At 40.1% G+C, this 26,606-nt stretch overlaps 1 protein-coding gene and 1 non-coding gene across 2 annotated transcripts in view; one reads left to right on the forward strand and one right to left on the reverse strand.

The window, feature by feature from the left end:
* The window catches only part of ARMH4 (armadillo like helical domain containing 4), a 116,183-nt gene extending 95,367 nt beyond the window's left edge, over window positions 1-20,816 (forward strand). The window contains exons 6-8 of the mRNA XM_066276419.1: window positions 11,659-11,690; window positions 18,284-18,418; window positions 18,656-20,816. Coding sequence (XP_066132516.1) covers window positions 11,659-11,690; window positions 18,284-18,418; window positions 18,656-18,724 — 236 coding nt within the window. The 3' untranslated portion in view covers window positions 18,725-20,816. The remainder of the gene's footprint in view (window positions 1-11,658; window positions 11,691-18,283; window positions 18,419-18,655) is intronic.
* Window positions 20,817-25,045: 4,229 nt separating this feature from the next.
* On the reverse strand, window positions 25,046-25,171 carry LOC136337100 (small nucleolar RNA SNORA31). Its single transcript, XR_010731808.1, has one exon. It is a non-coding gene; the product is annotated as a small nucleolar RNA SNORA31 (small nucleolar RNA).
* Window positions 25,172-26,606: the final 1,435 nt, after the last annotated feature.

Raw genomic sequence — 26,606 nt, forward strand, 5'->3', positions numbered from 1 at the left:
GATTGTGTTGTGTACCCATCGCCCAAAGTCAAATCAATATTAAGATAGTTTTATGTCACATTACAGTTGTCACTTATGCTCATCATTACTTTGAAAATACGGGAGTTATTTAGACCTGCCACTAGGCCTTCTTATTTAATGAGAGAATAAAAAGGCTTATTTACTATCCTATCACAAATTTGAAAATAACTTGATAAGGGAATTTAAAAATAACGGTTTATTTAACATTTTATATATTTTTATTTCATGCATTCTTTTCAAATATTATTCCAAGAAAGGGTCCATAGTTTCATCTGGCAGAGGGGTCCATGGCATAAAAATGGTTAAGAACCCTTTTGCATATAGTATTCAGTAGGACCATATTAAATATATTAGCTCAATTACCCTTTCCTTGGCTCCAAATGTGTAAGCCTGGCCTCAGTCCTCACGAGAAGATATATTGTGGAAGATAATTATTTAACTCAACAGAGAGTGTCCCCCCATGTGCCAGGTTTTGTGTGTTGCTGGAGCTACATCAATGAGCAAGACAGACACAGTCTCTACCTCAAAGAGTTTTATTGGCTAACAGGAAAGACACTCATTAAATAAGAACAATCATGATTATATTACCATGTGGCATGTGATATGAACAATATGAGAACAAAACGACACTCTGAGTGCCCCAGGAGTGGGAGCCAGTGTAGGAGTCAAGACAGACTACTCTGAAAAGTACCCTGGAGAGTGACCAGGCTTGATTGAGCTGGGAGAAGAGGTAGTGGAGACAGAAATTCGAGTACCTGCGAAGATTTGGAGGAGAGGTGCAGTTAGCTTGATGTAAGAACTGACATCGTGCAGACCTTGTAAGCCATGTGAAGAAGTTTAGAAGTTTTTCCCCAAGGGAATAGGAAGCTTTAAAGGGGTTTTGAGGAGGGAGTGACTTTATCAGATTGCCTTTTAAAAACATCGCTTGAAAAGAAACAAGGTAGGTTCTTGTGGTACTAATGAAAAATGATGGCAGCTTCCCATGAAGTCTGTGATGGGAGAAAACAGTGTCAGGGAAGACTATTCTAGTTATTCCTGATTGACTTTTTTTTTTTTTTGGCTCTGTGTGAATGACTGGATCTTGACTTTCAATTTGTTAGTCTATTGTAAGCTGTATTAAAATTTTGGAAGCATCTTTCTTAGAATGAAGATATTCACAGTAGCTGTAGTTCTCTCTGAAGTCTCCTGCAGGTGCTTCTATGTGCACATAAAACTTTACACGAATCTTGGAACAATATTTTTTCATAATGTTGGACCATGGAGACGTAGATATTATCTGGTTAGATTCTCTTAGTGTACATTTGTTACTTAGTACTGATGGTCTTTGGACTTCTACATTAAGAAGGAAATAAACTTATCATTAATAATGTAGATTGTTATCTTGCAATTAAATGAAAGCTCTCTGGCTGCTTCTTCATAAGTAACTCATAAATGAGTTCAAGGTTTGTTTGTTACTAGGCAAACCAAATCCATTTTGGTTGATGGCTAATTCAGGGCCATTTGCAGTTAGACAACTCATAAAAGTGTTTCATGGAAATGAGTCTCTGGGATAATCAGGTTTTATTTCCAGTGTCTAATTGATGCTCAGAGTTTTGGGATTTAATTATGTCTGCTGAAAAAGTACAATTTAATTTCACCTACTCATTTTTAAACATAAGTGCCGTTTTCATTTTTTTTCATGTTTAGTTTTTAAAAAAGATTTTATTTATTGATTTTACAGAGAGAGAAGCGGGAGGTGGGGAGGGAAAAGTAGCAACTCATAGTTGCTTCACTTTAGTTGTTCAATGATTGCTTGTCATAATATGTGCCTTGACTGGGCAAGCCCAGGGTTTTGGACCTGGGACCTCACATTCCAGGTCAATGCTTTTGCTCACTGTTCCACCACAGGCCAGGCAGAGTTTTTATTTTAATTAATAAATACACAAGACTTTATAGATATTTTCTGACACTTCATAGATATTTTCTGACACTTGATACCTATTTGATACTGAAAAAAATGTTGGATTCTTCTCGTTGAATGAAAACATATTGAGTAAGAAATCTAAGTAATACTTTGTTTCCAGTTCTTCTGTTTCTTGCCTGGCATAAGACTTTATACATTTCATGATTACTCCAGAGAAATAATCGATGTGAGAAGTTTTATATTGTATGCTTGAATAAGAGGAGATTCCTGTTTTCTCGTCATCCCAGGCAGGCTGACTTGGGTGTTTGCTCTGACAGGAAGTGCAGCAGGTGGGTGTCTCATGGGGTCTGGGGCACAGTGAGTGGAGTATGTGTGGATGGAATATGAATCCTGTCTTTCTCCTTCTCTGTGACACCTACCCAGCTTCCAGCAGGGTTCACATAATACCCCATTTTCTATCACTTAACGTATCCATATTCTTCCACTTAGCATAATGTTTTCAAGGGTCATCTAGGTTGTAGCAAGTATCAGTACTTCATTCCTTTTTGTGGCTTAGTAATATTCCATTCTATTGTAATTGTATGTATAAACCACATTTTTAAAATCCATTCATTAGTTGATGGACATTTGGATTATTTCCACTTTTTGGCTATTGTGAATAGTGCTGTTATAAACATTAGGGGACAAGTATTTGTTTGAAGACTTGCTTTTAGTTGTTTAGGGAATATATAGCAATAGTGGGATTGTGGGGTCATACAGTAATTTCATATTTAAGTTTTTGAGGGACTGCCCAATTGCTTTCCACAGCTGCTGTACATTTTACATTTCTATCAGCAATATATTATTCTCTACTTTTTTTTTCCATTATGGCCTTCCTAGTAGATGTGAAATAGTGTCTCACTGTGGTTTTGATTTGCATTTCCTAAATGATTAATGATGTTCAGCATCTTTTCCTGTGCTGTTGACTATATGTATACATGCCGCAACATGGATGGACCTCTGAAATATTATGCTAAGTGAAAGAAGCCAGACAAAAAAAAAAGGTCACAGGTTGTATGCTTTCATTTATATGATATATCCAGAATAGGTAAATCTATAGACAGAGAAAACACATTAGTGGTTGCCAGGCACTAATCGGAGGGGAGAATGGAGAGTGACTATTTAATAAATATGGGGTAATCAAAAATATTTTGAAAAGAAATAGAGGCGATAGGTATAAAACACTGAATGTGCTACATGTTGCTGAATTGTACAATTTAAAGTAATCAATTTTAGTTTATTTGAAGTTTACCTCAATAAATAAAAAAACCCCAAAAATACCTGGTTAGAAGCTGCATTTACATTTCCGGTCCAGCAGCATGGTGCAATGAGTGAGTATGGATTTTCACCTTCTATTACAAACAAAGAAATTCTACATAAACAAAAACAAAAATTTAAAATACAGGACTGAGCTGGAAAGGAAAGCCATTGTTTCTAAAGGTGGCAACTTGAGACCCGAGCTGTAGCCCCCTGAGCGGAGGCTGAGGTGTCTCAGGGGGACACTGGACCACATATAGATGCTAGGATGAAGGACGGAGTTTAACACCAACATGGGGTCAAGAAACATGGCTTTGGGCAGCTGTAGGGCAGGAAACAGGAACTAAAACCCTTGCATAAAAAGGTGTTCTGGAAAAGCTTCTCTCTCTGTGAAAAGGGGTCTAAAAATACCCCCACAAGCCATGGAAACAGCAAGGAAATATCTCTCTCCTTGGGACTCTGAGTAGGAGAGAAAAAAGACACTGAAGCCCCCCATACCTGCCTTGATCATTAAGAACCCACAACTCAGAAATCAACATACGACTCTGCTCAGGGTGGGTTAAACCCCTGGCGTGCCCAGTGCAGCAAATAAGAAACTGTTCATCTGCAGTAGGACTTCTATGATGCAGGGTACACAGGTTCCTGGGAAAAACAACCTCCACAAAAAATAGGTTCACGTGAGAAATTATAGATCTCACGAGGGAAAGTAAGTAAGCATAACACAGAGGAGGGTAAGCATCTCATGAACTCGTCAAAATAGATGTTGGTTTGGTATGAATTAAGAATAAGCACATTGAGATTGTCTCTACTACCTTATTAAGAAGTTTCCTCCATATAGCTGAACAGCTGCTCCCAGGGAACATGTGAAAGTTTGCTTAAGGGACTTGAAAGGGGAAAAGGTGGAGACTGAGGTTGTTCACTTGCTGTCCTGTAGTGTTCTGGGGAGATCTTCAGGTTTGTTTTTGCTTAAGGATCAAGAGCTCAGGGAAACTTTTGTTTGAAGCAATCCATTTAGATGGCAGAAAAGCTCTGCCTTTGAGTAATCAACTGCAATGTCAAGAGCTCTGAACCAAAGATCTGCCTGAATTTCTCTTGAGAGTGCAGCTTGCTATTTGCCCATTATTTATTTTGAGGAGTGACACATTATGAACCAGTAAATGGAACTTTTGGAAGCAAACCCTGAAACTGCGTTGGAAACCACTTTGGGCCTCATTCAACTCTCCACTTCTAATTGATTTCATCAGTTGGCTAAGCCATGATGCTGGGGAAGTGGGAGCTTCGCATGGATTATATAGAATCATGTCAGAAAGTTTAGATAGAGTCATCAGTGAACGTGAGAGTTCAGAAATACCTGGTCAGTAGCCAGTCTTCTCTTTGCCTCGCCCTACAATCAAACCATGACTTTTATCAGTAGAAACCTTAAAATTTATATAGAGAATTGGGGTGCATGGAGACCTTATATTAAAATTGAAGTGGCCCTGGCCGGTTGGCTCAGCGGTAGAGCGTCGGCCTAGCGTGCGGAGGACCCGGGTTCGATTCCCGGCCAGGGCACACAGGAGAAGCACCCATTTGCTTCTCCACCCCTCCGCCGCGCTATCCTCTCTGTCTCTCTCTTCCCCTCCCGCAGCCAAGGCTCCATTGGAGCAAAAGATGGCCCGGGCGCTGGGGATGGCTCTGTGGCCTCTGCCTCAGGTGCTAGAGTGGCTCTGGTCGCAACATGGCGACGCCCAGGATGGGCAGAGCATCGCCCCCTGGTGGGCAGAGCGTCGCCCCTGGTGGGCGTGCGGGGTGGATCCTGGTCAGGCGTATGCGGGAGTCTGTCTGACTGTCTCTCTCTGTTTCCAGCTTCAGAAAAAAAAAAATTGAAGTGGTCTAGCCTGACCAGGTGATAATGCAGTAGATAGAGCATCAGTCTGGGACACTGAGGACCCAAGTTTGACACCCCAAGGTCACTGGCTTAAGTGTGGGATCACTGGCTCAGCGGGAGCCCCCTGCTCTCCCTGCTCAAGGCACACATGAGAAAGCAATCAATGAACAACTGAAGTGCCACAACTACGAGTTGATGCTTCTCATCTCTCTCCCTTCTTGTCTATCTGTCCCTATCTGTCCTCCCCCTCTAAAAAACAAAAAAATAAACAAAAAACTGAAGTGGTCTATAACTTTACATAAAACTGATAATGGAGGACTGATGCACTTTATGCTTGTTAAAGTCTCACTTATATCTTAAGATGGCAAACTAGATTCCATGGATCTGGCAAGTAACGCACACAAACTTGACTTTGCACTAGAAGTCTGATGATGCTGCACTTCATGAAACAGTAAACTTTTTACTAAAAGTAAAGTCTGATACCAAATTATTTTCTTTATACCAATGGATTGAAAATCGGGGAGTGCAAATGTGAAGAGAAACCTGCAACAGCGAGTTGGGATGAGTTACAGGTATTCTGAGTGTTGACTTGATGCTACTGAGTGCAAAACCATAGACCAGGTAACTCAGTGCTCAGTAGAATTTTCGAGGATGTCTTATACAAAATGCAGTACCTTTTTTTTTTTTTTTTTTGGCCATCAGGAAGAGCAATAGACAAATTGTTTTTTCTCCTGGTGAGCAATGTTGGGTATCATGGTTCTCTTTTGGGAAGACAAAGAAACACTTCTTCATTTATGCACTCTGTATTTCCATATGGTTGAAGTCTTTATTTCATTATTTATTTATTTATTTATTTTAGAATGAGAGAGAGAAAGAGAGCGAGGGAGGGGGGACAAACAGGAAGAGAGAGAGATGAGAAGCATCAATTCATAGTTGCAGCACCTTGTTGTTCATTGATTGCTTTCTCATACATACCTTTACTTGGGGGGCTCCAGCTGAGCCAGTGACCCCTTGCCTAAGCCAGTGACCCTTGGGCTCAAGCCAACGACCATGAGGTCATGTCTATGATCCTATGCTAAGCCAGCGACCTCGGGGTTTTGAACCGGGTCCTCAACATCCCAGGTTAATGCTCTATCCACTGCACCACTGTCTGGTCAGGCATGGTTGAATTTTTTAACAGTCTTTTCATCACTAGAGTTGGTAACCATACTATATGTAGTTAATTAGCATGGTTAGCAATAAAAATTGACCCCTGGCAAGATGTGCAGTTGATTACAAGACATTCTCTTTGCATCTTACCAGTAGGTTTCTAGTATCATTTTTAGCTTGCAGTTAACTAAAGACATACTTAGTATTACTTGAGAGTCAAGATTAGGGTATCTGGGCTTTTTGTACCCTTCTCTGTGAATATCAGTGCAGAGCCCAGAATTAATTGCTTCTTAGAAGCACGATTACTGCTCACTTACCCCTATGCAAAGAAGTAGGTCATTCTATTCATTGGGATCTTGCTGTTCTGCAATTATGTGAAAAACAAATGATTATAGATAGGGTTTCTGTGTGATTTTAAAGCAGTTAAATTTAGCATGATTAGATAATAATCTGTAGCTGGAAAAACTCAAGGTTCTTTAAAAAACATGCAGACTATTTAAAACATTTTATTATTCTTAAATGTATTATGTAAGTTGGAAGAAACTTTGTTTATTTCTTGGGCTAGAAGAGGCCCATATGGTTAAATAACAAGGAAGCATAAGAGCTGGTCTCTATTTATTGATACTGTAGAAATACTGTAATTGGAACTTAGTTACATATGCTTTGAGCAAACAACTGTGTTCTGACATTTTATTTTTTATTTAGGCAGAGCATATATTTCTCTTTTTACTGATTGAGATAAAAATCAAGTTTCCTACATTATAAAAGATATAAATGATGTTGAAAATTTAATTATTAAAGACACTATAGTTATAACCTTTTCAAAATTGAATGTGAGCTAAGTAGAACCAGCTATGAAATACATCTAACACAACGCTATATAGAAAGGATATATTTTATAAATTCAGGTAGCCTGAAGTCCTTCAGTTAAAATTAACTGAGATAAATGGAGACGGCATCTGCTTTAAACTTGGCCAGCTTGCATTCACGATTAATTGTTTAAGATACATTTCTTCTAAAACTGGAACTTTGGGTAGAAGTTTAACTTTCTTTTAAATTTTTAAAACTATTGTTCTCACATTTCCCTCACACCTCCAAAAGTTGTATCAATTCATAATCTTTCCTCAGTGTAATGTTTCTCTAGTAAAAAAATTGCAGTTGTTTTTCCCTTTCACAAAGAATCGCCTTTTATTTTTATTAAATACCCTTTCAATTTTCTCTCTTCTTGGTTTATATTCTCTTTTCAATTTCTTTTCCTTAAGTTTTAAAATGTTCATCATGTAAAGTTTATTTTGATACTCCCTTGAATGCTTTGCTGAAAACAGCTTTCAATATCCTCACAAAAGAGAATCATGTTTACTCAAACATTGTGAACTCACTTAAAAGTAAGAAATATTTGCTGAAAGAAGGAAAACATAGTTAATAGGTGTCTGAGTATTCAATGTTAAGGACCCTGGTGGCTGTGTCAGAAGCACGAAGCGTGGTCCCGAGGGGTCTCATGTCCTTAATTAGGAAAGCACAACCAAGCTCACATGCTAAAGAACTGTGCTTGCTCAGCACTTTTTAGACCCATGTCCCCAAAACACTGTCTCACCTACTTTGATGCATCATCCTGTCACCAGTCAGGATTTCGCTCACCTTCTTCCGGCAGTTCCTCTCATACCCTCCAGAGCCAGATTCACCGAACGTGCTCTTTCAACCTGCAGGTGCATATGTGCACATATGTGCCGATGTGGCTTCCCTCCCTCAGGGGAGAATTACTGCCTTAAGGATCATCTAAAGCAGGACTCTAAAATTTACTCTAAGTACCTAAGACATGGGCAGTGGGACCTGACTTGATAAGGTTGAAGTTAAAACATTTGTCTAAGCAATTAATTTCCTGCAGTTCAAAAGTCTATCAGTGCCTCAGCTCTTGGCTTGATCTCTGCCTTCTTTTCCTCTTCTTCGAGCTACCTTTATCCTACCATCTATGAGTAATCAGCCAGAGTACATTGTTACTTGTCATCTGCTCCCCACAGACCTGGTGTCTCTAGCCTTTTCTCTCTGGAACTAGGTCTCCATACCTGCTAATGACTCAGTGTAGAGCATAATGCCTGACCAACACAATGTATTTAATAAAGATTTGTTGAATGAATAAATGAATTGGAAGCATTCTGTTTTTCTTTTTTTTAATTTTTAAATTTTATTTAGGCCCTGGCTGGTTGGCTCAGTGGTAGAGCATCAGCCTGGAGTGTAGGAGTCCCGGGTTTGATTCCTGGCCAGGGCACACAGGAGAAGCGCCCAGCTGCTTCTCTACCCCTCCCCCTCTCCTTCCTCTCTGTCTCTCTCTTCCCCTCCCGCAGCCAAGGCTCCATTGGAGCAAAGTTGGCCCGGGTGCTGGGGATGGCTCTGTGGCCACTGCCTCAGGTGCTAGAATGGCTCTGGTTGCAACAGAGCAACGCCCCAGATGGGCAGAGCATCTCACCCTGGTGGGCGTGCCGGGTGGATTCCTGTGGGGCACATGCGGGAGTCTGTCTGACTGCCTCCCTGTTTCCAACTTTAGAAAAATACAAAAAAAAATAAAATAAAATTTTATTTAGAAAATTAACTTTAACAGGGTGACATTGATCAATAAGAGTACATAGGTTTCAGGTAAAGATTTCTATAGCATTTGAACTATTGATTATGTTGTATACCCATCACCCAAAATCAAATCATTTTCCATACATTCTGTTTTTCAAATTTAACTTTATGTCATGGGTTTACTCGAGATATATGAACACAACACTCAAATTTTATTTATCTTTTCTTCTCCCCTCTTGTCTCAGATTTTTTGTTTTTGTTTTCCGGTTTCTCTACACCAAATACAACACTAGACAGTTTGCACACATTATTTATAGTCTCCACAGCAATCTTGCAAGACAGGCATTATTATCTTCATCTCACATACAACAAAACTGAGGGTCCGAGAGGCTTGCTGATTTCCCCAAAGTCACCTTAATGAATCAGTGGTTGACCTCCCTCCTGCTCCATGGCACTGCTCTTTTTTATTTATTTATTTTTATTTATTTATTCATTTTTTAGGGGAGAGAGAGAGAGAGAGAGAGAGGAGGGGAGGAGCAGGAAGCTTCAACTCCCATATGTGCCTTGACTGGGCAAGCCCAGGGTTTTGAACCGGCGACCTCAGTATTCCAGGTCGACGCTTTTATCCACTGCGCCACCACAGGTCAGGCAGAACTGCTCTTAGAATCACTGATCTGTGGCCTCATTCTTGAGGTTTCTGCACTTTCTTCTTTTGCCCTTCCCATGACTCTGGTCTTGTTCTGATTGATCACCACCATCTTTGTCTGAATCCCAGCTGAGACAGAAGGAGTGATAAGGGAGGGACAAACCTGAGAGGTCTTGCCAGGGTCTTGACATGAGAAATTGAACTTGTGGACTCAAGGAGATAGACTAAACTAAGGTAGCTCCACCTTTTCAACCTGAGAAAGCAGAAGAGTGGTGGTGCTTCTTCCTTGCTCCCTCCCCCCAAAAAAGGGAAGTTGGGAAGTCTTATTCTTGTAGGTCATTGAATCGGATAGTCGTCGGAGTTCCAATGACTCTTCACTCCTTGGTTAACCACGGGCACGTCTCTTTGCTTCTGAGTCTCAGTTTCTTCTTCTTTTTCCTGAGCATCATCTTACCTGACTGTCACATTTGTTATTGCTTTGCTGATCAAATGATGCCATACAGTTGAGCATGCTTTATAAGGAGATAAGACTGTACACATGTGATAGCTGTCATCACTGTTGTCTGGTATATGATTACTAAAGTCGAATTGTAAATGGGGACACTGACTTTTGGATAAAGTATAGCTATGCCAGGGGTCAGCAAACTGGATAAAGTATAGCTTTGGCCAGGGTTCACGGGCCAAAGCTGACCTGCTGCTTGTTCTTGTATGGCCTGTGAACAAAGAATGTTTTTTTACATATTAATATGGTTGAAAAAAATCAAAAGAAAAGTATTTGTGATGTACAAACATTACATGAAATTCAAATGTCAGTGTCTATAAGTAAAGATTGTTGGAACCTGAGGGAACCCGTTTATTCATGGACTGCCCGTGGCTGCCTCCCTACCCCCGGAGCTGTGCAGAGATAGTGTGGCCTGCGAAGCTAGAACATTTACTACTGGGCTCTTTCCAAAAATAGTGTGCCGAGCCCTGGCCTGTGCCTTTCGGGATCCATTTTTGGGTCTGCCAGTCTGTGTCCTGCCTTTCTATCTGTTGAAGTTCCTGGAGAAAAAAAGAAAATTTAAGGAAACCTTGGAAGTTTTTTGAAAAACTAATTTCCTTTGATAATAAAGGTAAAATGAGAATATATTTGTCTGTTTTCTCTTTTCTGATGCCTTTTAAAAATAAATTTTAATTCAGTTTTATAACTTTAAAATTCAGGTAAGGATTAAATAAACGAACCACCCCACCGCTACCTTCAAACCACTCTTTACACGGCCATTCTAATGCATGTTTTCATTTTGATTGGCACTTCCTACTATTCTTGGTACATGTGTTTCAAAATGGTTGAAATAATGGTCTGTGAAACATTTTATAGCTGATGTAGTCCTTCTCAGTCACTTTTTATAGATATTACTTGAGTATTGCTTTCATTTTTTCATAGTGGTTATGTTGTGATGGAATGGCGCTTTGCAAGCTACATATATTTCAGGTGTACTTTGTGTTCTCTTGCCTTTGGTCAAAGTTTTCCTCAAATGTGAAAGCAAATGCTTCTCTTTGGAGGCAGTACTGGGCCACCCTGGCCTGCCCATGGCCACTTCCCACCTTGCTCTGCTCTGACGCTGATTCAAGTGCAGAACTCATTAAGCTTAAGATCTGAGAATGATGAGGAATACAACTCAGAAGAAATGTCAGATGAGAAATTTACTTGATATTTTATTTATTTTGTTAATGTTTATTTTATTGATTTTAGAAAGAGGAAAGGAGAGAGAGAGAGAGAGAGAGAGGAACATCAATATGTTTCTGTATGTGCCCTGACCCAGATTTTACTGGCAACCTCTGTGCTTCAGGACAATGCTCAAAACACCTAAGCTATATGGCCAGGGCTTAACTTGATATTTTAAATGTGATTTTTCTCTCTCCATCCCTAGACCCTCCCCACCCAAGGTATTTAATAATAATAAAAAAATTAGCAAAACAAAATGTTCTGTGTCCCTCCAACAATAATGTAAGAGATATGATTGTGTTCTCTGTCACATTTTTAAAAAAATGAGAATTAAAAACAAAACGTTTCTGTCATTGTGTGAATCCTGTTGACCCTTTTACTATATTTCATACAATAAAATCCTTATTGTATTAAGTTAACTTGATATCATAAAATTTGTTATTACATTAACACAATGAAATATAAGTAAAGTGATGGCTATTTATATCTTATTCTCTTATTTTTTCTAGTGAGAAGCTGGATGGAAAAACTAAAAGACAAGGTAAGAGAAATATTTTGTTCCTTCAGATTTACCTTTGAAAGCATGGCTTTGGCAAGTACAAGATCTTCAGAATAACAGAGCTTTAGTTCATTATTCTGATTCTGGCAACATATGCAAAAATTCATGGCCCACCAAGGAATGTCTTCCCTATAAGTTCCTTCTTGTATAATATTCTCTGGAGCACCCTTCATTCTCAAGGCAACAACTGATGATTGAGCATGCAAAACACTCCCTTAACATTGAAGGGTGCTCCAAAGAGTAAGTGTTATATAAGAAGAATGTTCAACTCAATAGTATCCTCAACATATCAAAACTTTTAAAAACATCCTTTTAGGGAATTTTAGGTTTGAAACTCCATTCTATGGGGGCATTTCTTATCCCAATGCAAGAAGACTCTTTTAAGCCTGATCTTCCTGTATGAGGAAGAAATACTTTGGATTTTGGAAGGCATTGATTCTTCTGACTCATGGATAGACTTGATTTAAGAAGAAACGTTTGAGATGGAACAGGCACCCTTAAACCATTGTGGGGGTTGGGACAGAAAAACCTGAGTACTTGAGTGCACTCTCTATAGGCCCAATTTCATGTAGTCTGTCACAGTATCACTGCTGACTAAGTGATAACAGACTGGCCTGTCTGGAATGGCTGCCTATAGAAAAATATTTTCCTCTCTTGCTTTAATTCTGCCATCTACTTAGTGGTTGACAATATTAACTTTCTTCCAGGTTCACATTTTTCATTTTCTTTTGAAAGCAACACTGTCCAAGTTTTCATTTTTGGTAATTTTAAATTGGAATTACTCATGAAAATGAAATATTGATGATGTCTTGAATTCCTTGCTGTAGCCTGTATCAGATCCAATTACTATAACCCAGCTCAGACTGAACCGTGGGTTTGGTTAAATGAAAATCTTTTCAACTGCCAGATACTGAATTCCCTCTAATTCACTTGTCTTAGAATATTCTTTGGTTGATGATATGCCACATCTTTTTTATTATCGGGGGCCAATTTTCTCCATATTTGAATGATTAATACTTATTTTGCTACAGCTCAATGTTAAATGATGTTAATTCTCCTCACTATTCTTTGTCTGCCTCTCAGTAAAATTTAACAAATACAGTTTTTGAGAATGAGACTATTTGCATTTATAAATATTAAAAGGGATGTTGAAAAATGGACAGCCTCTTGACGTTAGTAGAGGCCAGTTTGGTATCTGTAATCAAGGTCCAGTTGTCTAAGGGAGGTCTGATCAGACAGGCTGAACAAGATTTGGGGGAAAGAAAAGCTCAGATATTCAGAGCTGAATACATTTACATGGGTACAGTACTTCTTGTTTTTCAGGGGAAAATATGATGCAATAAGTAAACAGACTTTGGTAGTTTAATTTAGGAATCCATATGTCATTGTTTCTATAAAGAATACTCCAAGTTACAAGAGTAGACAAAAAAAAAATAGACTTAAGAAAACAATTTTGGCATGTAGTCTGTTTTGAAGTTGAATATTGCAAATGTTCTTACCTGTATGTATATATAGCTTTGCCACTGCATTAAAAAACGGTGCAGCTTTAGAGAAAGACTGTATTTTCTATTCCTGTGAACACTTCCTTCTTATCTTGTCTCAAAGGCCTGGCACCTTCCCCTGTTCCTTTTCACCAGGAGATGATTTTATATGTGGGCTGTAGTTTTCTGGATTATTTTGAAGGTTTTCAGCCCTCTCTTCATTTCTTTCATAGTAGTTTTTTCAACTATATCTTAATTTTTAAAAATGGGAAGAAAAATGGTTGATACTCTCAGCGTGGTTGACTTATTTCATGCCTTTTGTCTTTGTATTTTGACTGTTTCTTGGAGAGACTCTCATCTTTCCCATATCTCTCCTCTCCCATCAGTGAAATGCGCTTCCTTGATACATACATTCCTATGTATATACATATATATGTGTGTGTGTCTTTCTCCCTCTGTCCCTCCCTTCTTCTCTCTCACTCTCATTTAGCTAGTTATCACCTATTGATATTTTGTCAGTCATTATCTTCAGAAACTATTTGAGAACACCACGACCGCCTCTTTGATAAAAGTCACAGAATACCTTAGAATTGAAAACTAAAACATATTTAACTGGCTCTTCAGCCAATCCAGGACTAAACTCAGTTTAGCTTCATGTAATTGTTCCTAATATTGGTTTCCCTGTTAGTTAGCTGGGCTTGAAAAAGGGTGATGGTCTAAAAAGTTTTGAATTATTTCTTTTGTTATTGTTTAGTTTTTCTATATTAGTTGGGATTAGGGTCAGCTATGAGTGACAGATGACCCCCAGTAACAATGGACTAACCCAGATGGAAGTTTGTATTTTATTTATGTGTCTTAAAGTAGCAGTTAAGGGCTAATGGAGAGCAACACTGTGAAGGCTCATGCTCCTTTTTTTTGATGCTTTGCATTTGTAACCTTCATTTTCAAGGATACTTTATGGTCCTGGGTGGCAGTTTCAACCTAGATAGATTATATTCTAGCCAGAATGAAGGAGGGAAAGGGAAGGTTAAGACATCCCTCCCTTTTTAAAAGGTAGGATAAAGTCACTCTCTCATCTTAAAGGGGAGGTGGGGTAAAGATTCTCCTCCCCTCTTAAAGAGCATGTGCTCTTTAAGAAGTTACATATGCTACTAATGTGTCCTCTCCTCAATGAGGCTTACCACATGGTCACACCCAACTGCACAAGATGTCATAGTTACTCTGTACCTAGCTCAAATGGGAAGTTCTATTGCTCTAGAAAAGGGGCAAATAAATGGATGTTGAAGACCAGCTCTTACTGTCTTTTCATCATTGACCTTTTTCTTGGTTAATGCCCAAGTCAGTGTTTCTTGTTAGGCAAATCCTAACTTGGCAACCTATTAATAAATTTTTCAACATCTGAATTGCTTCTCAAAAGTGTAGAGGTGTAACAGTTTTAGTTATGTAGTAAAGACCAGCTCTGTTGTCATGTCACCACGTTCATTCATTCTATTTCTTCTAGCTTTAGGAAATTCTTCAGGAAATGGAAGCCCCGGACTGTACTTCATAGCAGTGGTTCTCACGTGTGATCTAGACCAGCAGCATCATCGTCACTTAAGGGCTCGTTAGAGATGCAAAATCTCAGGCCCCATTGAGTCAGAAATTCTGGGACTTGAGCCCAACAATCTGTGTTTTAACCAGACCTGAAGGTGATTCTGATGCGTATTCAAGTTTGAGAACCACTGTTGCAGAGAAATCTAAGAGCACTGTCTCAATTTTAGCAGAGTTTAGGCAGGACAGTGTGGCATTTGGTTTCTTACAGCTTTCTTAAAAACAGGTGTTTCTGAACAAACACATTATCGGAAGGAAGGATGCCTTTCTCATAAATGTAATAGAAAACAAACACAAAACAACTCTATATCTAGTACTATTTGGCTTACAATCTATTTAAAAATTTAAAACTGTTTATTTGGAAATAATTTCAAGTTTATAGAAAAGAAACAAGAACAAGATTATTACAAAGAATCCTTATACCTTTTTATCCAGAAGTGCTTGTTTTTAACTTTTTACCTCATTTGCTTTTTCATTTGCTGGGACTGTCTCCCCATTTTGGACCATTAAGGAAAATGTGCAGTCATCACAGTGCTTTTATCTAAACACTTCAGTGTGCGCCTCCTACGAACAGGACCATTCTGTCAGCAAACACAGTACAGTTGTCAGCTTGTGTACATTTAACATCGACAGAGTGTTTTTAATCTAATCTGGCATCCATATTTCAGGGTTTTTTTTTTCAATAAACCAGAATGTTCTTTATAAAAACGGTCTTCTCCTTCAGTACAGAATCTAGTGTAAGGTTATTTAGTTGTCATGAATCTTTAGTTTCCTTTAATCTGAAATGCGTTTAATAGCCATCTTTTGTCTTTTGTGACACTGACATGATTGAAGAATTTAGTCCTTTTATAAAAAAAACAAAGAGAATAGCCTTCATTTGATGTTTATTGGCTGTTTCCTTGTGATTGTATTCAAATTGTGTGTTCTCAGCAGGGGTGGACATAGTTCAGTAGTGTCCTCGGGGTGGGACAGGTGGAGGCACATCTATGTACAATAATTTTGTACAATATTTTTGAGCAGAGAAAAGATACAGGGCAGAATTTATAACTTACAAAATATGTACATGCGTTTTATTTGTCTTCATTTCTGCAGGAAACAAGTGATGGACAATTCTAAAAGGAAAGCTTATTTTCTTTTTTAAAAAATTTTATTTAGAAAATTAAATTTAACAGAATGACATGGTCAATCAGAGTACATAGGTTTCAGGTAAACATTTCTATAGCACTTGAGCTGTTGATTATGTTGTGTGCCCCTCACCCAAAGTCAAATCATTTTCCTTCACCTTGTATTTGTTCCTCTATACACCCACCCCCTACGCCCTCCCCTACAGTCCCACGCTCATATCCCCTTCCCCCATATCCTCTTTTTCAATTAGTCAGTTTTGAAAGAGGAATTGTCAAATTAGACTTGAAGAGGATATATTGCTTTGTTCCCATCTTGTAATTTATTTGTAATTTCAAAGCACAGGCGGGTGCTACACAGACAGACAGAGAGACAGACGCACACACATACACAAGAGTAGACAAAAAAGAATAGGAAGGGAGAGAGAAGGGGGAATATTAACTAAAGTTTTGTGACATCTACATAATTTAATGCTCTAGAAATAAGAGGTCTAAATATCTAAATAAGAAATATGGCCAGGATAACACATTTTGTGATATTCCCGTTATTGGTGTAGGGTTAAGTTACATAGCATGAAACCCACACAGAAAAGTTGATTAAACAACTTCCCAAAGCTCAGATACCATCCTTTGAATGTACAGCTCTGTAAAGTTCAGTCTCTTGTGCTTAAAGTTGATCATATTCAAAATGTGCGTGTGGTTTCATGCACTAGGAATGGTGATTTATAAAAAAAATTATTCACAGTTGTGTGAGAGTCCTAAAATCTTGTTGTTGTTCAATATTTTCCCACATGTAGAATTGCAAAGTTTTATAAGCCTTAAGTAGTTCTGGAAAAACTTGAGAAAAAGTTTGGGTCAATGCAAAGCATAGTTGAAAAATGATTGGGCTTTGTTTCTTTAGAAAAAACACTTAGTATGCTGGTGAACAATGTTATTGTTCTCACATAATGGAAAAGCTTTCATATTTGGCCCTCACTCAAGACTCTGGGATGCAGAGGCAGTGAGGGGCCAGCTGTGCAGAAGAGGGCACGCTTTTGTAAGGTCTTGTCTGTTCCTTTCATTTATTTCTAAAAATGTGGGGAAAGCATCCCAGACTGCATACTTCAGCATTTCTTAGAAAACTTTTATTCTCTGTCCCTCTCTGTTCTTGGCTTATTCTGAAAGATACTGGAAACGGTGCTGTATTAGAAACTTGAGAAATAGTCAAATAAATAAATAGACTCATAACTTTCCCTTAAAATAATGCCTATCTAACATATCTATCACAGCTTGAAGATGTTTAATTGTTTATGTATTTTGTCTGGGTAGGCTTCTAGAAAGGACCTTATTGGAAGGCAGACCAGTGTCATGTTCCCTCACAAAAGGGCTCTAGTTACTACATACTCCTCTAGCCCTCAGGTGTCTTAGTGTGATGGCCTTACCTTAAACTTGGGTAGGTTGGGAGCTACTTACCCAAGCCTAGGAATGTGTGAAGACCACATTGCTTTCTTAGAACCGAGGTATGATAGTGACAACTTGGGAACATTGGTGACACATGGGTTTGATCCCTCTAGGCACTTTTCGAGGTAGCAAATGTTATTGACTATGATTGTTATGCCCTTCTCTGTCATAGCCCCCCTTTGGGGCTGGTACGCTTAGAACTCCCTCCCAATCCCCAACCTTGGTCTTGCCCGTTGGGCAGATTATTGTTTTCCTATCACTTAATCCATCCACTCTGTGTACACTCTTTCTCCTCCTCCTTGTCTTTTCTGCCTGTTTTCCAGCATCTGACACCCTTTCTCTTTCCTTTGAAGCTGCTTCTCTCCCCTGCTGTCTCCGGCAGCCCTCACCTGTCGCTCGCTCACAAGCCCCTCCCTCTTCCCTTTCTTACTGTAATCCCGCGAAGACTGCGAGGACGGACCACCAATGTCAAGGCTCTCCTTTTGTCCTCCAAGAATCACAGTGCTCCGGAGGGCCCTTCACCCCCACCCCTGCTTCGCCTCAGAGCTTGACTCAGGCTGACATTTCCAATTTATAGCATTTTAATAGTCCTGGCATTCTGCGAAGCTTACTTCATCCATCTTTAATACAAATTATATTTCTGTCACCCGAACCCGAAGTTGACAAATGTGCATAGTCGAGGGGCTGGAGGTGCCACTAGGTCTGGCTGATTTATGGTAATACTTCTAAGTATTGGACATGTCCCAAAATAGTCACCATGCCTCACTCTTTTTGCCTTCCCCCCCCAAAAAGTAACTTTATTCTAGTAGATGCTATTTTATCTTATAATGAAGCAGATGGGAGAATTCAGTGTCTAAAAATCTTCTGCCATCCAGCGGTAATGAGGAACCCAGGGCAGTGGTCCGTCGAGAGTCCTAATATGTGGGTTTCCTTTTCTCTGCAGGCTGGCTATATGTCTGGGATGCTGGTGCCTGTAGGGGTGGGGATAGCGGGTGCCTTGTTCATCTTGGGAGCACTCTACAGCATTAAGGTGATGAATCGCAGAAGGAGAAACGGCTTCAAGAGGCACAAAAGAAAGGTATGGAACCAACAACAGCAAAGCCTCATCAGTTTCAGAACATTTTTTTTTGCTTTTCTAATTTGATTAATAAAACACACGGGTCTTAATGATGCATGAACAGTCTGGATGTGCCCAGCGGTTTGGGATTAGCTGTGCTGGCTGCTGCCTTGGCTTTGTTCATTCGTTAGTGTGGCTTTAAAAGGGGGCTTTGCTCTGCAGCGGGAGTTTCAATGCTTTTCTGTTTTCTTTCCCCAGCAGAGAGAATTCAACAGCATGCAAGACCGAGTGATGCTCTTAGCTGACAGCTCTGAAGATGAGTTTTGAATTGGACTGGAATTTAATTGGGACAGTCAACCATGTTATTATTTTATTTTTTATTTGTGGGGGCACAAAAAGAACAACATTCTGCCACATGGCTGCTGTCTGGCCATGAGTCTCATTATCCGCTGGCTAGTAGATTTTTTTCCTTGCACTGAGCACAATAGGCATGCTGTATACTAAATGTAATACGCAGTATTTGTTCTAATTCTCTAGTGAATTTTTCACAACCATGGGTTACCACTCATAAATATGCAGCATACATGTTGTTCAGTAGGAGTTGCTAGGTTAGGTGGAGTAAATATTTTGTATTTTTCCAGTGTCTTTTCCTCGGTTTGGATTACCTGCACTAAGTATAACAGTTATTACTACCAAGGCATGCTTAACTCTGAAACAGAAATCCTAACAAAGAGTAACTTGTGATGACTGCACTCTACCTACTTGAAACCGTAGGCTAATAATGGGCCATGTTATATATTACATTTGCATCAAAACTAGCAGCAACTCGGAATGAAATCCTTTTCATCGAGAAAATCTTTCAGCACCTGAGGATTCTATGTAGATTTGTATGTATCTTGCATTATGTATTCCAGTCTCCCAGTTTTATTATTTTTTCTCTTTGGTTTATTCTTATTCTTGACAAGGAAAAAAATGCAACAGAAACAATACATTAAATTGACTCTCAGTCTTAACATATGCTCGCTTTCTTAAGTAGTATAACAGCCCAACAGATCTATCAACGGGTTCTAACGTGTTTATCATTAAAGGATGTCCTTTTTTTTTATACCATTGTACTTTGTCAAGAAGAAATGAAGAAGGAATCAAAAAAGAAAATGAGGGTAGATAAGCTCCCAGAGCATTTATTTCTCCTGTTTGGCTCTGTGATTGCATGGTCACTGTTCTGAATTATGCAGGGTGTTACTTTTCTATACCTGTCTCTTGGTCATGCAGTGATTGGGCCACCCACCATTGGTCCTGACTGGGTTTTAATGGAAAACATTTTCTGGTAGAAGCAGGCTCAGTGGCTAGAGTCCTGGTTTACAATAAAGCTTATGAATAACCAGCCTCTCTGGGTACCCCACTTAATGGATTTTGGACTCTATTAGATAATTTCTCATTCCACTTGGAATGTAATCCCTTGCCCTGTTTTTTTGAATTTGGGTATTTGGGATTTCCAGTAAGTCGTTTTTTTGGATAAAGAGTAAGCTCATTTCCATGGAAGAATAAAGGTTACTAACAACACTGTTTATAGTGCTTTGTATACCACACACAGAGGACTTATTTACATTTATTAGAGCTTGTTCTACTATATTTAATGCAGGTTGCAGTTATTCCTCAGAGTTGCTATGTGAGGTAGGACATACGTTTTTATTTTTCCATTCAACAGAGGACAGAACTGAAGCAGAGAAATGACATGATTATGCAGAGTTATATCCAGGAAAAATCAGGACTAGAACCCATGTGGACTCAAAACCATGGACTCCTGTCTTTAGTTCAGTGTTCTTTCCACATACTTGGGAGGAAGCAGTGACATTTTAGAGTTCTTTAAAGCCAAACTCCTAAGGAAATAGCTGCTTGGTCAAGGAACATTTTATACAAGTATCTGCCTTTGTTAAATGAATGACGTCTCAGTCATTTCTCTCTTGCGTGCACAAGTCCTCTCCTCTCCCACCTCAGCCATTTCCTTTATAATCACATAAATTTAAGTATTGCCTCTAGGCAATGGTGGGATTCAAATAACTTAACTGGTTCTCTGCCCTAATGACAGTTTTAAGTATAAACAATGATATAACAAAAGGCAGTTTATTATTTCATGCATTTAATACTTAGATAAAAACAAAAGAGGTACCCAAAACTAGATTATGTTATAAGGATTTTAAAATATTACTGGAAAATATTAAATAATACCTGACAAAAATGATAAAACTGTTATGTAAGATATTTGCATATTGCTTCTTGATTGGCATCCTTACTTGCAATTTTTTTTCACCTATGCATGGAATGAACATTACTATGGGAGCTTAGAATACGCTGTTACACAGATGAACATTTAAAAAGAGTAAGGAATGTAAATTTGTGGTTTCCACATTGGACGACTGCCCAGGCACCCACCTTAGAGAGAGTTCTGATTACACATGCCATTTTAACAACCAATTTGCTGAACTCGACATAAAATTAGGTATTGGTTCTGCTGAACCGGTGCAAACTGGCTGAATCCCACCACTGCATTTAGGGAACTAATAGAGACATCTTTCCAGAATCCATTCTTGAATGCTAGCTGGCTTACAAGAATGTTTTCATCAAGCAATTTAAATTCTTTTTGCTTAAAGATGTAAGCAAATGTGTGAAATTGATCAAGAGAAATGAAAAGCTCTGTACAGCCAAGGAGATGTTAGCAGTTGACAAACTTAAGGTCAGGTTTAAAAATAGAACCCAGCTCCATGACACTCATAAGTAATTTATAATTTTGTAGAGACATCCTGATACTGCATCAGCTATGTTTTTCTTTTCTAAGAGTAGCCCTTTGCTGTAAGTACTCCTAAATTGAGAAGGAGGCAAACATGATGTGGCATTTCTATCTTTTATTCTTGACAAACTGCTTATAGGAGACACACAATAGGCCACTTCATGTAGCAACACATGGGTGATATTAATGCCCCAGGCTACTCCTAATCTGCAGTCTTTTTTTTTTTTTTTTTTTGTATTTTTCTGAAGCTGGAAACGGGGAGAGACAGTCAGACAGACTCCCGCATGCGCCCGACCGGGATCCACCCGGCACGCCCACCAGGGGCAACGCTCTGCCCACCAGGGGGCAACGCTCTGCCCCTCTGGGGCATCGCTCTGCCGCGACCAGAGCCACTCTAGCGCCTGGGGCAGAGGCCAAGGAGCCATCCCCAGCGCCTGGGCCATCTTTGCTCCAATGGAGCCTTGGCTGCGGGAGGGGAAGAGAGAGACAGAGAGGAAGGAGGAGGGGGGGTGGAGAAGCAAATGGGCGCTTCTCTTATGTGCCCTGGCCGGGAATCGAATCCGGGGCCCCCCCGCATGCCAGGCCGATGCTCTACCGCTGAGCCAACCGGCCAGGGCCCTAATCTGCAGTCTTAACAAGACCATGGCTAATAGGTTGAACCTCAAACTACAGTAAAATAAATTCACAAATAATCTATTTTGACTTTTCCTGAATGCTGTGGGGATGCCGTGTATGTGCACTTAGGCCTATGCATAGATGCCCCTGCAGTCCTTTTTGGGACAGGTGACTGTTTAAAGAAAAAGAGTTTACTTAGATCACAGATTTCTGTACGAAATTTTAAAAAATATCTGGGTTGGATTGAAGAGTCTGTGGATGGTTCTACTGGTGTGTTTATTGTGGCCATCTTCTTATGTCAGTGGCTATGGAACAGCGGTTTTCAGTGGGTGGTATAGATTATTTAAGAGCATCAGAAAAGGTTGTTGTTTATTAACAAATAACTGCCAGTAGGCTGCAGCCACAAGAGGAGATGCCGGGCAACATCGTCCATATTCAAAGTAGTAAATCAGGCACCGGTGGGTTTACCTAAAATAAGTGATTCATAGGCTTATACCTGCACATTAAAAATAAACTTTATTCTAACAGCTCCAGTTAAGACTTTTAATGATGAAACAAATGGTACTGTCTTGAAAAGGGGGGGTGACAGCTGCTGCTCCATCTGCTGACACCTCCCCCCCTGAGCTGAATGGACTCTGTCAGGACAATGGTGCCCCACTGCAGGCACAGGGGCTGTGTCGTGCTCGGAGGGTGAGGTGAGATTTCCTGAACTCATAAGGATCACCTGGGAAGCTTGTTAAACATGCAGGTTCCAAGGCCCTGCTCAGACCCACTGAATCAGAATCTGTGGGGGAGAAGCTGGGATGCTCATGCCCAGGTAAGTCTGGGCACACAGCTGGTGGAGCATCGATCCAGAGAGCAACTTTTGTATTTCGGAGAAGAGGGAGAGCAGGCACCTGGGAGGAGATGCTTTCACTAGTCGGCTATCCAAGAAACTAGAGCTGTCACAGCAGAGACAGGAAGACAAACAAACAGACAAACAAACGGATGGAAGTTTCTGGAAAAAGAGTAGAACTCTGGGATGGAGAGAAGTTTTCTCCTATGCCCCTAATGTCTTTTTTTCTCCAGTTAGAAGACAGTACTTTTCTTTATAACCTCCTTCGTTGTTCCTCTCCCATAAACTGCTTCCTTCATAGCTGCTGGTTTAATTCATATGCAATATTTGGAGTTAATTAGTCTCCTAAGGAAACAGAGTCCCTTAGCAATGCCTGAGCCTTGGCTTCAGCTCATGAACTGCCTCAGAGGCAGTCTTCCAGAGACACTTCCTTAAAGTCCCCGTGTCTCTTATAGAGACATGTCGTGGGGAAGTGTTTTAAGGCACAGTTTTAAAGCATATTTACAGCAGTTTCAGCATGGTCAGTCAAAGCTGATTCTTTGTTTCATTGTTTAAAGCTAGGACTTAAAAGTCAAACATTATAGAGATATTAGGAAGTCATATAGAGCAATACAGAGTATTCTGAATGCCTACCTCTTCTCTCACCTGCCTCCCGATAAACTCGTCATGTGGATGTACGATTGCAACCCTATTTGGAATCATATTCACGGCTTGGGGGAGAAGCGTCAAAGGATCCACATGCGTCATGATGTCTGTGGATACAGAGAGTCAATATTCCTACCAGCAGCCAAAACACACCAGCTTTTGAAAACAAGGTATACAGGGATGGGGCAAAAGTAGGTTTACAGCTATTCATATGGACAATAGGCTGCAGCCACAAGAGCCATACAATGATGAACATGGACAACTGTAAACCTACTTTTGCCCACCCCTGTATTATTTGGCAAGAGGTTTAATCACTTGGGCTTTTGGCAAGATAGGCTTCGTTATGACAATAGGAAAGTCTGAAAAGGCAAGAACACCACTGAAGAAAAAGAACTCTACTTTGTAGGGTATGTGTGGCAGTCTGGTGACAAGGGCAGAAATATAAATAGAAGATGAAAGAAAAGTCATACTAGAAGGCAGGTGTAAAAATGGCATCAAATATTAGAAAGTGCCAGAGGAGGCTCAAGTTTTGAATGGGCCAATGCTTGGAAAAACGATTAAGAAAACAAGAGAAGAATGCAAATGAGGTAGACCATCAACCGGGGAAGGGACCATGAAGCTACACAAGTCTTCTGTGTTCAGCCTCTTCATCAAAGAAAATTACCCTACACCAGGCAGGATGAACACGGCTGGGAGGGATGGAGGTCGGAGAAAGATGAGGAGGTGAAAGGAGCCTGCTTACTCTAAATGAACTGAAGCTCAGTTAAAAGTCTTTTTTAATTATGCATCATTCAGATAACAATATACATTTTTAGGAGTAGGGAATAATTTGAAAACAAAACAATAATGCCCTTATTTGTACTTTTAGCATTCCCCTCCATAGTACACACACCTCCTTTTTTGGGAGGAAGCTATTAGACTGATAAGCTGGGGATTGATTGAGGAGAGACATTTAGTTATTTGCTTCGACAATTACCAACTGTGGCTGTCAGCATAGCTGGCATTATAATTTTGTGGCTTAAGTTCTACCTGCAGAAAAAAATGATTATTTTGTAAGCTGCTGTTGGCTAAAAATGCATTGGGGTTATCCTATTTTGGGTAATAGATATATCCAACTCCCTATTGGTTATCCCAAATTTCTATGAAGTGTATGTAAGGTAAAGGAGAGGGTGCAAGGGAAGAAGGAAGGAAGGAAAGAATGCAGGAAAGAAGAAAGGAAAAGAGGGTGGGAAGAAGGGAGGGAAGGAGGGAGGGAGGAAGGGAGGAAGGAAGGGAGGAAGGAAGGGAGGAAGGAAGGGAGGAAAATTTCCCCTCTGGAAACAGCAGCAAAAGTACCCAAACAAATGATATGCTCCATTTTCCTAGTTTGCTTAAAAAATAATTTTGGGTACAAAGCCCCTTTTAAATCTGCCACTTAGTAAAGCAAATATCTACTTTCCTTCCTCAAAAGGCAGCAGGAGCAGTAATACAAATGATAACCATTAATAATTTGTAAGATGAATTCTCACCTTAAGATTGTGGTCTCTAGATCTGGAGTTCAGGACTGATTGTGCTGAGAGGCATAACCCTTTGTGGGATGGTGAAGGAGGAGCTGAGGAATAGAAGCAGGAGAACTGACTGCAGGGGGAAAGGTCCTTTTATTTTTCTCAAAATTCACAGGTGCGGGAAGGGCGTGCAAGCAGAACAGAAGAAAAAGGGAGAGCTCACTTGGGTTATTTTATTATCTTTAAGGTGAAGAGGGTGTTTGTTCTGATCTTTTTTTTTTTATTGTATTCCTCCATTCAATCTTGGCTGCCACAGTCAGAGAGACAGAAAGAAAGCGCGAGGACCCTTTTTCTTGCATCTACAATGGAGCCCCAGCAGCAGACAGTAACTGCTCCAGGTCTGTCAACTGTTCTGATCTTAAAAGACTAAACCTGCTGTCAGGCCAGGGAACTGGGATTTTTATTAACCAGTGTCCTGTGCCTATCAACATTTTCTTCCTAATTCACAGTGAAAGTAAAGAAGGGACCAATAGCATTTGAAACTTTTATGCCATGCAGCATAGCCATGGAGTTTGTGTAGTTTCAGACTTTTTTTCATGACCAGACTGACCAAATACACAGCTAGGAAAGTCTAAGTACGGTCTCCTAAACACAGAAAGATGTTTGGATACCAGCTGATTCAAGACTTTTCTCTTCCAAAAAGGAATTTCAATACCGAGCCTCCAGTGATCAGCTTCCCTTTTTTTGTTCTTTGCGTAAGAGATAAAGGAAGGGAAGAACTCTGCAATGGTTCTGTAATTGAACTGATCAAATACCAAAGGCGTGTGTGTCAAGGGGATCAAGAATGGCCAGGAACTGAACATTCGGTAAACCAAGCACTCTGTGATGTTATTGCTTCCTACTGAATCAGTATTTGTTGAATGTCTTTCATGTGTCTGGAAGCGTTTTAAGAGCTGGGTTTGGCCCCAGGCTGGTTGACTCAGTGGATAGAGCATCACCTGGTATATGGATGTCCTGGGTTTGATTTCTGGTCAGAGCACACAAGAGAAGCAACCATCTGCTTCTCTCTCTCTCTCTGTCTCACCACCTTCTCTCTCTTTCTTCTCTTCTTGAAGCCATTGGCCCCATTGGTTCAAGCATGGGCCCCGGGCACTGAGGATAGCTCTTTGATTCGAGTTTTGGCCCCAGATGGGGGTTGCTGCGTGGATCCTAGTAAGGGTGGATGCCGGAATTTGTCTTGCTATCTCCTCTCCTCACACTTAAAAAAAAAAGAGCTGAAGGTCAAGGATAGCAAGACATAGTCCATGATCAGAAAGGTTATGGACTAGTGGGAGAGGGATTAAATGGGCCATTTCATCCCAGGGACAGGGTGGAAGCCAAAAAAGGAACATCTTACCTTGCCAAGACTGGGGATGTTTCTCCAGGCTGGTAACATCCAACCTGTGGCCAGAAGGATGCAAAGAGGTTAATGAGGTAAAGGGAAGAATGGGATCAGTGTTTCAGCCATGGGAAGCACATGCAGAAGCCAGTAGTGGGAGACTATGGAAGATTCAGTAGTAAAGTATGCATGGAGTGCTGGGTACCCTAGGGCAGTGAGGGTTGGTGGGGGAGGCGGTAAAAGTATGCAGTGTGAAACATGAGGCTGATTCTGAAGGGTCTTCTAAGTCATGCCAAGGAATCAGGACTTTATTCTGAGGGCAACTAGGAATCATGGAAGGGTATTACGCTGAGACGTGATAGGATCAGGGCCGAGCTCATGAGAAGACTGGATGGCAGTGAAGGCCAGTGCAGCAACGCACATGAGAGAGGACCATCGCCTGGACCAAGGCTGCAGAGTGAGCG

This window comes from Saccopteryx bilineata, chromosome 4 (genome assembly GCF_036850765.1).
Source record: "Saccopteryx bilineata isolate mSacBil1 chromosome 4, mSacBil1_pri_phased_curated, whole genome shotgun sequence".
In the NCBI taxonomy this organism is placed as follows: Eukaryota; Metazoa; Chordata; class Mammalia; order Chiroptera; family Emballonuridae; genus Saccopteryx; species Saccopteryx bilineata.